Raw genomic sequence first — 12,252 nt, forward strand, 5'->3', positions numbered from 1 at the left:
CTGCCAGTCAATCAATCAGTCAGTCAGTCAATCAATCAATCAATCAATCAATCAATCAATCAATCCAGTATTAGGAAACTGGCAAGGACAGTTCTACAAACTAATTCCTGGAAGAAATAAAAAGAATCCAGCATTCAGAGCACTAAAGCAAAAGAGAAAAAATGCTAAATAGATGGGGTGGAAAACGACCACAGCAATTCTTAGCCCAGCAAGAGTTGTATACCTAAGTATAGGCTCTACATTTTAAAATGCACTCATCAGTAGTGTAGAAACGCAGCCCTACGACATATTAAATTTGGAGGGCATGAGCTTTCGTAAGCAAGATGCTACACTTCATTTTATTTATTTTGTGCCCCACCTTTCCTCCAAGAAGCTCAAGGCAGTCCTCCTCATTTAAACCCCACAACAACCCAGTGGGGTAGCTTAGGCTGAGAGGCAGCGACTGGCTCAGGGTCACCCAGGGAGCTTCACGGCCGGCTAGAATTTGAACGCTGCTAGCCCAGGTCCTGTCCCGACACCCTAACCGCTACATGGCACACTCTTTTGGAGCACAGTGTGTGTGGAGCGAGTGCTGGAAGCCGAACTAGGACACGGCGCCCTTTCGACATTTCTGCATCCTTTGCAAAAGAGGTCTAGCGTTGCCTTCCTCCCTAATTCAGATCGAGGCCATGGTGCCTCTTCTGGGAACCTGTCCTTGAACCAGGGCCGGATTTAGGTTTGATGAGGCCCTAAGCTACTGAAGGTAATGGGGCCCTTTATATGTCCAGCTGTCCTCTGTCAACAAATTGTCGCTGTTTTTGTGTTGAATATATGCTATATGGAACAGACTTCTGAACGTATTAAGTTTGAGAACCAAGGTACCAAGGTACCACTGTATATAGAAATGAGCATATTTTAGGGAGCAGGCTAGCAGGCAGGGCCCATCACTTACACCATAGGAGCCTACACAACACAAAACACTGTTGCTGTATGTAGGTTTTATTTTATTTGTTTTTTCCTCTTATATTTTGGAAATGTACATCCAGTGGTTTTTTCCTTTAATTTTTTGGGGGGCCCCATGAGAGTAGGGCCCTAAGCTATAGCTTGTTTAGCTTATACATAAATCCAGCACTGATTCATTTATTAAATCTGGGTACTGTACGTGGTTTCGGGGAAGGGAGAGAAGAATAAAACCAATAGCCGTTGGCGAAAGAGGGCGCCTTTAATAGACAGAGAAACCGAACACAGAGGAACGCCGTCCACCCGCTCAGCTCCGCCTCTCCTCACAGCCGAGGCGGCGAAAACAGGAGCTCACGAGCGAGCGAAGAAGGAAAGCCCGGTACAATACCCGGATGACGCGCAGGCGCCTTCTCCGCCCTGCCCTGCCTACGGCCTCCCCAGCCAGCGAATTGGGGCTCTTCTCCCATTTGCGGTGTCGGAAGGCGAGCGCGGAGCGGGATGTCGCCCGCCATCCACGAGCCGCCTCATCAGTCCGGCGGCCAGCAGTCGGACGGTGCGTGTTTGTTTGCCGGGAGCCTCCAGGTCATGCGGTGCGCAGCTTGGGTCCTGGCCTCGCGTTCTTCCCGCTGGGTCTGGGGGGTTGGAGCGCGCGCGCGTGCGTGTGTGTCCCGCTACAGCTGGTGCAGCAAAGTTTTATTTGGCACTTAAGGGAAGAGAGTAGTCGCTGAGGCAGGCTTTAACGGTGTGTCGGGAGAGGAGATATTTTTTGCAGAGAACGTAATGGATGATAGTTCATGCGGTTTCTGGGTGCAGAACAAGAAGTTGGCGGGGGGGGGGGTAACTCTTTCCAGCTAACTTTGCCTCATAAGCAGACCTGTTGAAATTAAGGAGCGCGACAAAGTTCGGACCCTTCATTTCAGTAGGTCTGCTCTGAGGGTAAAGTTAGTTGCCTTCCACTCCTAATTCTTTCCCCTAGTTAGACTTATTAGTGTGTGTTTTTTATAACTTTCTTCTCTTTAGTAGCTGTCGTGGTGGACAGAACATGATGCAATAAAGCATGTGGATTGAAAAACCTTTGGCAGTGTTGAGCTGGACAATGGATAGTAGGCAATAAATGGATCTTCTGTATTCATTAGTACCCTGTGAGACATCATTAAGAGGCACAGTAACTTGCTTTCTAAATATGTCTGTGTGTTTGGCAGCAGGAAAAAATACATCAACACACTCGGGAACCACATGTACTGTGGTCCTGACTTGTTTTTGTTTTCTTTAAATGAAACGTGGTTCTTAGTTGCCAGTGTTTTAGATTGACACGCCTTGGGTTTCAAAAGAGAACTTTATCTTGCAGTACAGTATTTTAAAGGACCTTTGGGAGGCACGGAAGAAATATAAAAAAGCAGGACCAGCAGACTTAACATCTTTTAGGACATAGCTATGTAAATGTTTTGGTCCATGCTTCATATATACCACTAAATCTATATACGCCTTAAAGAGTAAAACAGAGCAGGCTTGCAAGTGTTCATAGAACTTGCCCCTTAGTTGTAATCATAGAGATACACATTTGGGAATTAAAATGAATCCCAGGGTTTCTTAATAGTCCACAATATTACTGAAGGTTGTAAAAAAATCTGTAGTGTGCATGTTTATTTAGAAGTAACCCTCAATGAGTTCAAGAAAGTGAGTAGGGTTTTTGCATTTATTGTTTTATTCCTTGTATAGGTAAAAGTTCATTCTCTTTAAAATTTGCCTCTTGAAGGGGCTCAAATGACTCAAAACCCTGTATGTTATAAGACTCACCAAGGTTAGTTCAGTGAAAATCACATTTTCTCCCGTGTTTTGCATTGTTTTGAATATGTGCAATGCTGGTGATAGGTTCTGTGCCATATTTTACCTCTATCTTATTGTGATGCTTTCTTAATGGGAGCTGAAGAAATCCCTGTATAGTTGTGCTGTCCTTCTCTTAAATCAACATGGGACACAATGTGCCAAGCATCTTTTCTAGGTACAGGGTAAAACTGTGTATTCCAGTTTGGATACAATGTGGTTTTCTAAGCTTCTGTTTTATCTCACTGAAATTGCCTGTATCATATCTCCTTGAAATTTGTGGGACTTCAGAGTGAACATTGTTGGGATAGGGCTATCAGTGATTGCTCTTGTGTGGTGACCTAACCTCTTAATGCCATTTGCTCAATAGGAAGCTGATTTATTTTTTAGAAGGACTGGTGTAGATTAAAAATCATGTGGGGGAGGTGTGGCCTGTGTGCTGTGTAACAGCTCACAATTGTGGGTAATCTCTCCTGAATGTCTTGACAGTGTGACAGAGCATGTGCAAAAATGCCTACCTACCTACCTACTGTAATTAGAAACTTATGCTTTCTTTCCACTCCATGGGTGATAAAGAGGATTATACTCAAAGTAGACCTATTGAAAGAAATTGAAAATGACTTCAAAAAGTCCACTCTGAGTATGACTAACATTGGGTATATCACAGCATGGTAGAGCTGCACTGTTAGTCCTCAGGCAAACAAGCCCTAAAATCTACAGGCTTGCAAGAACACAGGGAAAAGTATTGCTGCTGAGTTAGGAGCTGGTTCTACATCTAGCTCTATAGTATACAGTGGTGCCCCGCAAGACGAATGCCTCGCAAGACGGAAAACTCGCTAGACGAAAGGGGTTTCCGTTTTTTGAGCTGCTTCGCAAGACGAATTTCCCTATGGGCTTGCTTCGCAAGACGAAAAACGAAAACGTCTTGCAAGTTTGTTTCCTTTTTCAAAACACCGTTAATACAGTTGCGACTTGACTTCGAGGAGCAACTCATAGAACGCGGTGTGGTAGCCTTTTTTGAGGTTTTTGAAGACTTTGGTGATTTTTGAAGCTTTTCCAAAACTTCTTTTAAAACTTTTTTGGGGGGTTTTGGATTTTGGGTTGGGGTGTTTGGAATTCAAGGACTTGGTGTTGGGGAGGGGTTTGCAAGAATCTGGAAGCTTGTGTGGTTTTTTTCTGCATTTTTATGATTTTCTGTGACCATTGGGCCACTCTGCTGTTTTTAAAAAAAAAATTCTGGATTTGAATTTCTGTGTGGTGGGTGGCTGGGGGAACATTTGAGGAGGGGGTTCTTCAGCAAGAAGCAAAGAGTGGAAGAGGAACCTTCTTCGAGTTGTCCCCCAGAGTCTTAGAAAATGTACTGTACACTTTGTTGATTTTTAAATGTTTTTCTATCATGTTTAGAAACTTAATTTATTGTTCCTTCAATTTTTGAAATGCTCTTTACAGTATGTGTGACTTTAAAGAGCACTTAATAAACTCTTGTTGTACCAAATTTGGCTTTGTTTGGACTTTTTTTGACCATAGGAACGCATTAATTGAATTTCAATGCATTCCTATGGGATTTCGTGCTTCGCAAGACAAAAAATTCGCTAGACAAAAAAATTCGCGGAACGAATTAATTTCGTCTTGCGAGGCACCACTGTATAACCTTAATATTTACAACCAGATGAAGGTTTCATTTTTGGAATAACTAATTTTTAGAGTAGTTTTTACAGTTATATCAAAAATTACTGATTTGGTTATACTATTAGAAATACATAGACAGATAATTATGAAATTATGGTGAAGTTTAATAAGTTAACTGTTTATATTTGGATAATTTTTCTGCTGTACTTTATTGGAAGGAGGAAAACAATCATTTCCTTAATAACAATTTAAACAATTTATTTAACTAAAACAATAACATTATATCATATGTATCCATGTTTATTAACTGATGTGGTTAAACAATTCTTTTTTTAAAAAAATCTTAGACTCAGTTTTAGCACACATGAAAAACTTAAATCCTGATTTTAAAAATCCTATTTAAATTTTTAAAAATTATTAATTTTTTAAAAAATCATTGATTTTTATCCACACTGGCTTTGAATATGCATTTCTCACTTGACCCTGTTCCTAACACAGCTACGAAGAAAAGCCTGAAAGATGAAATTGAAATGGTTTTGCGGGAACGCATTATGGTTTTGGATGGAGGCATGGGGACCATGATCCAGCAACATAACTTAACAGAAGAGCAATTTCAAGGTGAAGAATTTAAGGATCATATGAAACCGCTAAAGGGAAACAATGATCTGTTAAGCATAACTCAGCCTGACATAATCTACAAAATTCACAAGGTCAGTATGGTTTGTTTTATGAGGATTTCACTGGCAGAATACTGATTATTTGCATAGGCATATGCAGATAACTTAGATGACAATAATTATCATGGTTCCTTTTGCTGAAAAACTTGTGTGAATTATAATGTATGTAGAAGTAATTGCTGAGTATATTGCATACTTTCTCTTTCTTTAGTAAAAACTTGAGAATTGTAACAACCAATAAGACCCCACTGCATTGGACTAAAAAACTTTTATCAGTTTGAATGGACTCTGATTTCACTGAATATTCTTTACAGAATTGTTTTGTTGCTTTTTATTCACTGAATTAATTTATATTCTGCCCTTCCTCCTGAAGGAGCCCTGGGTGGCAAAGAACAAGTGAGAAAACAATTTAAAACATTTACAGTACAGAGGTAGACTAGGAATGCGTGTTGGAAGAGAAAGGTCTACACACTAGGCACCAAAACGACAACAGAGATGGCACCTGTCTAATATTCCAGGGGAGAGCATTCCAAGTGTAGGTGCCACAGCACTAAAAGCCTGATTCCTATATTGTGTGTAACAGACCTCCTATGAAGATGGTATCTGCAGGAGGAGGCCCTCACCTGCAGAACATAGTACTTTAATTGATTGGATATATAAGCAGTGAGATGATTTTTCAGATATCATGGTCTCAAGCTGTATTTATATACCAAAACCAGCACCTTGAGCTAAGTCCAGTAGCTAATTGGCAGCCGGTGCAATTTTTTCAGCAGTGGGACAGCATATTTGCAATACCCTGCCCTGACAAGCAGTGGAGCTCATGCATTTTGCAGCAACTGGAGTTTCTCAAGAGCAGCCCCATGTAGAATGCATTCCAGTAGTTCAGCCTGGAAGTTTCCAGTGGAAAGAATGATAGGGTAGTGCAACTTCCACAGGTGGTAACCATCTTAGCAGTACCCTTCTGTCTCTCTCTCTCTCTCTCTCTCTCTCTCTCTCTCTTTTTTAATGAGATGTGGTTTGGCATATAACTCTTTTATCAGGCATCTATACCTTGAATCACTTTCAGTATTGCCTGGACTCTTGGTATCATTCTATCATTGTATCTATTTTATTTTTAATTGATTTTTAAAAATTTTCTTAATCTTTTCACCTTCAAAAGAAATTTCTTAAAGTATTTGATGCTTTAATAAAATAAAACAAAGAATTTTATTGCAGACTGTTTGCGGACTTCCCGCAGTTGCCTGGTTGGATCCTGGACTTCATGTGTCATTGGCCTGATCCAGCAGGATCTTCTTATGTCTTAATAATAATAATAATAATTTTATACTCAGCCCATCTGACTGGGTTCCCCCAGCCACTCTGGACAGCTCCCAACGGTATATTAAAAACACAATAAAACATCAAACATTAAAAACTTCCCTAAACAGGGCTGCCTTCAGATGTCTTTTAAAAGTAAGATAGTTGTTTATTTCTTTGACATCTGCTGGGAGGGCGTTCCACAGGGTGGGCGCCACTACTGAGAAGACCCACTGCCTGGTTCCCTGTAATGTTTTTAGATTATTAAAATGAAACATATGCTGTCTTCCATTTTAGCACAGTTTTTTATCCCCCCTACTCTATAATTAGCAATAAAATACTTCCAACTCTTTAAAAAGCTACTTACGTAATGGTTCAATAGCAGTAAATTTAAAAAAAATTGAGTGTACATTTTAAAAGGTGATAGAGTAAGTGCTTTGGAAATGGCATGCTTGAGTGAATTGAATTTCCCCCACCTACACACTTATGTCAGCCCATTTGTGTGGGTGGAATATTGAGAGGTTTACATGCAGACAAAGTGCAGTACCTGCTTCTCCACTCAATTTCAATTTCACATGCAGTTTGCCATGGCCTTGATTGGATACTGCTAGGAGCTTCCAGTTTAGAAGCATCGCTAGGTAGACGGGGGAAGCTAAGCAGACATGAGAAGAGAAAAGAGGATTTGGTTCATTATAAGAAAAAAAACAGGTGATGGGAAGATCTGCAACACAGTGGCAGGTTGAAAGGCAGGGAAAATGTGTGTTGTGGGGGGTGAATTTGGGAAAGCTGAAAAGGTTGAAAACTAGGGATTTGAGCTGCTTAATAGCTGAAAACATAGGGAAACAATGTATGGAACCTCTGAGAATAGAGTTAATTTCTTTTCCCTGTTAAGTTTAGTACCACTACTACTACTACTACTACTACTACTACTACTACTAATGTTGTTGTTTATACACTACCCACCTGATGGGTTTCCCCAGCCACTTAGTGCGGCTCCCAGCAGAATAGTAAAAACATGATAAAACATCAAATATTAAAAACTTCCCTAAACAGGGCGGCCTTCAGATGTTTTCTGAAAGTCAGATAGTTGTTTATTTCATTGACATCTGAAGGGAGGGTGTTCCACAGGGAGGGCACCACTACGAAGAAGGCCCTCTGTCTGGTTCCCTGTAACCTCACTTCTTGCAGTGAGGGAACCGTCAGAAGAGCTTTGGAGGAGGACCTCAGTGATGGAGGCTGAGCGATGGGGGTGGAGACACTCCTTCAGGTATACTGAGCCAAGGCCGTTTAGGGCTTTTAAGCTCAGCACCAACACTTTGAATTGTGCTTGGAAATGTACTGGGAGCCAATGAAGATCTTTTGGGACCGGAGTTCTATGATCCTGACAGCCACTCCTGGCCACCAGTCTAGCTGCTGCATTCTGGATTAGTTGTAGTTTCCAGGTCACCTTCAAAGGTAGCCCCATGTAGAGCGCATTGCAGTAGTCCAAGCAGGAGATAACCAGAGCACGTACCACTCTGGCAAGACAGTGCTCAGGCAGGTAGGGTCTCAGCCTGTGTACCAGATGGAGCTGGTAGAAGATGCGCTAGACACAGAATTGACCTGTGCCTCCATGGACAGCTGTGAGTCCAAAATGACTCCCAGGCTGCACACCTAGTCCTCCTGGGGCACAGTTACCCCATTCTGGACCAGAGAGACCCCTACACCTACACCTGCCCCGGCCCCTGTCCCCCAAAAACAGTACTTGTCAGGATTCAACCTCAGTCTGTTAACCGCCGTCCATCCTCCAGCTGCACTCCATTCACTTGGGATAAGGACATGGGGGAATATGTGTTGGATAAATGTGTTTGTGTTTAAAAAAAACAATAAGGGGGGAGAAGGAAACTTAAGCTCTGCAACATCAAATTCCCATCAAATGTGTGAGGGGTTTCCTCTTCCCCATCCCTTCTGACACCATCAATTACTGAAAAAATGGAAAAATATATCCATGCCCTACCTCTCATTTGCTGCTTCTACTATTGTTGACAAATGCTGAAACTGAATGGGGTCTGCTGCTACTATTCAGTCCAGCAGAGGAGAAACCAATGCAAATGCGGAGGCAATATCCACAAGAGAGACCTCGAAGCTATGACAGAGAAGCTTCCTGTCTTGTGTGTGTTGGTGCAGGTGATGATGGCACCCTGCTGAAGTTAGGCTTCCCAGGTAACTGCTTGTGTTGCCTTGATGTAGTGCTGCCCCTGCACAAGAGTGTTCTCTGCACCCTCTCACTGCATGTGAAATGTGTGCTGAAGCCTCTGTGAGTGGTCTCACCTGGACAATCCAGCCACCTCAGGGGTGGGAAAGGGGTAGACAAGCAGCACATTCAAGGCCCACTTGCAAATCTATATATGTTACTGGGTCCCAGTTGACAGGCAAGGTTTCATCTGCAGTAGGGTAAGCATCTGCTTAAATATTGAAGTGCATGGGATGCATTTGCAAAAAAGAAAAGAAAAAAAGTTATTACCAGAGAAGGGAGGTCAATCTGTCTCCCAACCCTCTTTGTGTCATTTCCTGTCATAAATAATCATGCAAGTTCAACCTTAGTTTTTGAAAAGTGTGTTTGCATCCAGACAGACCTTGTCACTTATCAATAAGTTTCCTTGAAAATCTAAGCTGGGAATTTCTCTTCTAGCATTTTGATTAAAATATAATTGGCTTTAATTACCCTTGTCCTCATTTATTTTTATTTTTCACTGAGAAAAATCTCAAGGGTTTAAACCGTACCACATCATTATATTGATATTCTAAACAGTCACATCAGTACTTCCAAGTCTAGAAAGAAGTATGCACATTTCTTTAAGGAACTGAAGTGTCTTCATTTTGGAGAACAGCATGAGTACCCAAGAGGAATTACTGCTATTGCCACTTTCAGTTATAATTTAATTACATAATATATGGTAGATTTTCCTCTCCTGCTGTTCAAATAATGAAAAGGCACTAGCTGACTTTGCAGATGGTAGGACTTTTTAAGCTTTCCCTCTAATCTCTTAAGATTAATTGCAGAATTAAAAGTGATGAGAGAAAGCCCTATTTTACACCTGGTTACTTACTGAGAGTGGTAGGCAAACCTGTTCTCCTCACAGAACTACAGTTCCTAGAGTTCTGTGTGGAAAATGGATTGGTTGTTAAACCACTTGAGGAATTTTTAGCTCTGTGAAGAGAATAGTGGTCTCCGAAAAACCCTCAGCACCCTTGCCAAACTATAGTTCCCAGGATTCTTTGGAGGAAGTCAGGACTGTTTAAAGTTTAAAGCGGTATGGCACTACTTTAAATGCAGAGAGCAGATGGGCTTCTACTGTGAAGGACTGTAGAATAGCTTAAATTCCTTGTTTGACATTTGTAAAGAGGCTTAACTTGCATTTGAAAAACAACTTTTCTCCCCCCCCCCCCGCTCCCAAAGAAACCCCCTAATCATTCTCTTTTTCTTGCAGGAATACTTGATGTCTGGTGCTGATATCATTGAGACGAACACTTTCAGCAGCACCAGAATAGCACAAGCTGACTATGGCCTTGAACATCTGGTAAGAATTTTGAATTTCTTGTTAATCAAGGTTGGGTTTTCTAGCTTGTTCACATTTACTGTTCTCCTTCACGTGGCTGTCTCGCCACCCCCTGTTGAAATTTAGATGCGGCACATGCCTGCCCCTTTTGCTTATTTTATTCTGCACTGTGCCATGTACAATCATGGCACTATATAAAAATAACAACATTTGTCTGAGATGTTATAGGTAACGTAGATTTGATTTGCTTCTTTCTGATGAAAGATTATCCCAGGCCCAGCCTAGCAAATGAAGATTGAATGAGTAGGAGAGAGAACGTGCAAGGATTAGCAGCCACAGTACTCCATTGTATGTTTGCAGCTCAAGGTCAGCAGCTGCAGTACCTTGTTTCTGCTGAGAGAAGAAGAGTTTGCATGTAGTAGTGTTAAGGGGGCATGCCTGATCCCCTAGAAGCAGTTTTACTAGGCAGCCAAGCCAATGCCTAATTACAAGGCTGAGTGGATCTCTTGTAATGCATTCTTGCGTTAGCATACATTCTGGATCAAAATCAAACATGCCCATGCCCTGTTTGGCTACTCATCAAAGGATCCTAAAGGATCAATGAAACAAGAGTGCCTCACTTCGGTTCTTTTTATTCTGTTAAAGGGGATAAAGGAGTTCCCCCATCATTGGTGCAATGTGGCATGAGGGGCTTATTTAGACTTATCAATGTGGGTTTGAGGGACATTAATTTCTCAAAAGAGTACTTTCTGAATAATTTTTCTCTAATGGAGAACGCTTGCTTCATAGCAAGACCGTGACACTCCTGTGGCTTGGTTTCAACCGAGCTCTAAATACACATTTTTAAATAAATTAATAAATGTGGACAGTCATGACTGATTTATGCTGTCTTGTGACATTTGAAATCCTTTCCTGAGTTCTTGAGGTAAGTAAATTTGTGACGCTGATCACATTCAGACATAAAGCTAAACTATGGCATAGCTTTATGCGAATGGACAAGGACATCTGAGCTCCCCACAGCTCTCCAATATTAGTAGGAGATTGAAAACAAAAGTGAGAATTTCCAGCTATCTGTGTTTATGTATGATGTCTGTTTTTTTTAAACAACAACAACAACAACCTTAAACCTTAACTATGGTTTAGGGAAACTATCCAACTCAAAACTGTGGTTGCTGATTCTGGTTTGTTCCCTAAACATAAGATTAACTGCAGTTCTAGGTTCAGATGCAACAATAAACCATGGTTAATTGGAAGCTTTACATCTGTTTTCAATCTACCCCACGTGGCAATATCAGAAGAAAGGAAAATGAGAGCCCACAGCCTAAGGCTTCTGCACGTAACACTAAACAATCATTTGTTGGAAGCCTACTACAAAAAAATCCTGAGGCAACTTACAGTACAAAAAGTACTTTACACTTTACTGGGCACTAAAATAACCACAGGCTTAATTCTAAAAGCAACAGATGGAAACATTCACCTCTTCCCAACCACATGCACATGATTGTGATTATCAAAAAGTGAGCAAGCTGAAGCACCCACAGAAATGTTAATCATTAGATGCATGGGAGAAGAGGAAAGTCTTTGGTACCAAAAATGTGTTGATGTAGGCAACTAGATGAATGTCCTTGGGGAGAGCATTCCCCAAATGCGAGGGTGCACCACTGAAAAGAACCTCTCTCTCGTTGCTACCCTTAAAGCTTGTGTCAAAAAGGGCAATCAGAAGAGCGCCTCTCATGACCTTGGAGGGGTCTGTGTTGACCCACAGGCTGACGTTCTCTGCTGCTGTCTTAGAAAGACAAGACTAACAAGATCAGAATGAACACTGGAAGAAAGATCTGCTAGTGCACAAAAAAGGAAGATGAGTGTACATTCTTCCTAATGACCAAGGGTGTGGGATGCTTGACTCCAGGTTGGATATGTGTTGATCCTGATTGGAGGATCACACACTAACTGGGCACTCTCAGTAACCCATTGGTACAGCATGCCTTGGTTGAATTTGGTGGGGAGGGGTGAGATTAGGCTTTTGTGTCTTCTAGAGTTCTTCCTCTTTCGCATTTCAGTAGACGGTGTTGATGAGAGCTGCAAAAAAAATCCTGTCATACTGATAGCTATGCCCTTGCCAGCTAACATTTCTAGCAAGGTAGAGACTTTTGAGCCAAGTTGATAGCTTAGGGATCCAAAATGGAGGCCAGCTCTTTGGAAACATGCGGTGGTGGGGTTTTTTCTTCTTCTATATATACCATGACTTGTGAATTGGCTATAAAATGCATTGCAAATGAACACTCTAAAATGTAGTTCAAAATAGAGTTAGTTAAACTCTGAATATAATGGATGCTTTCTGGATGCTT

The 12,252-nt window shown here is 41.5% G+C and overlaps 1 protein-coding gene across 3 annotated transcripts in view; it reads left to right on the plus strand.

The window, feature by feature from the left end:
- Window positions 1-1,082: 1,082 nt before the first annotated feature.
- MTR (5-methyltetrahydrofolate-homocysteine methyltransferase) overlaps window positions 1,083-12,252 on the plus strand; it is a 67,188-nt gene continuing 56,018 nt past the window's right edge. The window contains exons 1-3 of one of the 3 annotated variants that reach the window (XM_080997649.1): window positions 1,083-1,492; window positions 4,891-5,102; window positions 9,836-9,925. In XM_080997649.1, the coding sequence (XP_080853775.1) occupies window positions 1,438-1,492; window positions 4,891-5,102; window positions 9,836-9,925 (357 nt within the window). In that variant the 5' untranslated portion in view covers window positions 1,083-1,437. Of the gene's footprint in view, window positions 1,493-2,654; window positions 2,741-4,890; window positions 5,103-9,835; window positions 9,926-12,252 lie in introns of those variants that run through there. The other 2 variants (XM_080997644.1, XM_080997645.1) reach the window with 2 other exon arrangements.

Source organism: Podarcis pityusensis, assembly GCF_964106645.2.
Source record: "Podarcis pityusensis genome assembly, chromosome: 3".
NCBI lineage: Eukaryota > Metazoa > Chordata > Lepidosauria > Squamata > Lacertidae > Podarcis > Podarcis pityusensis.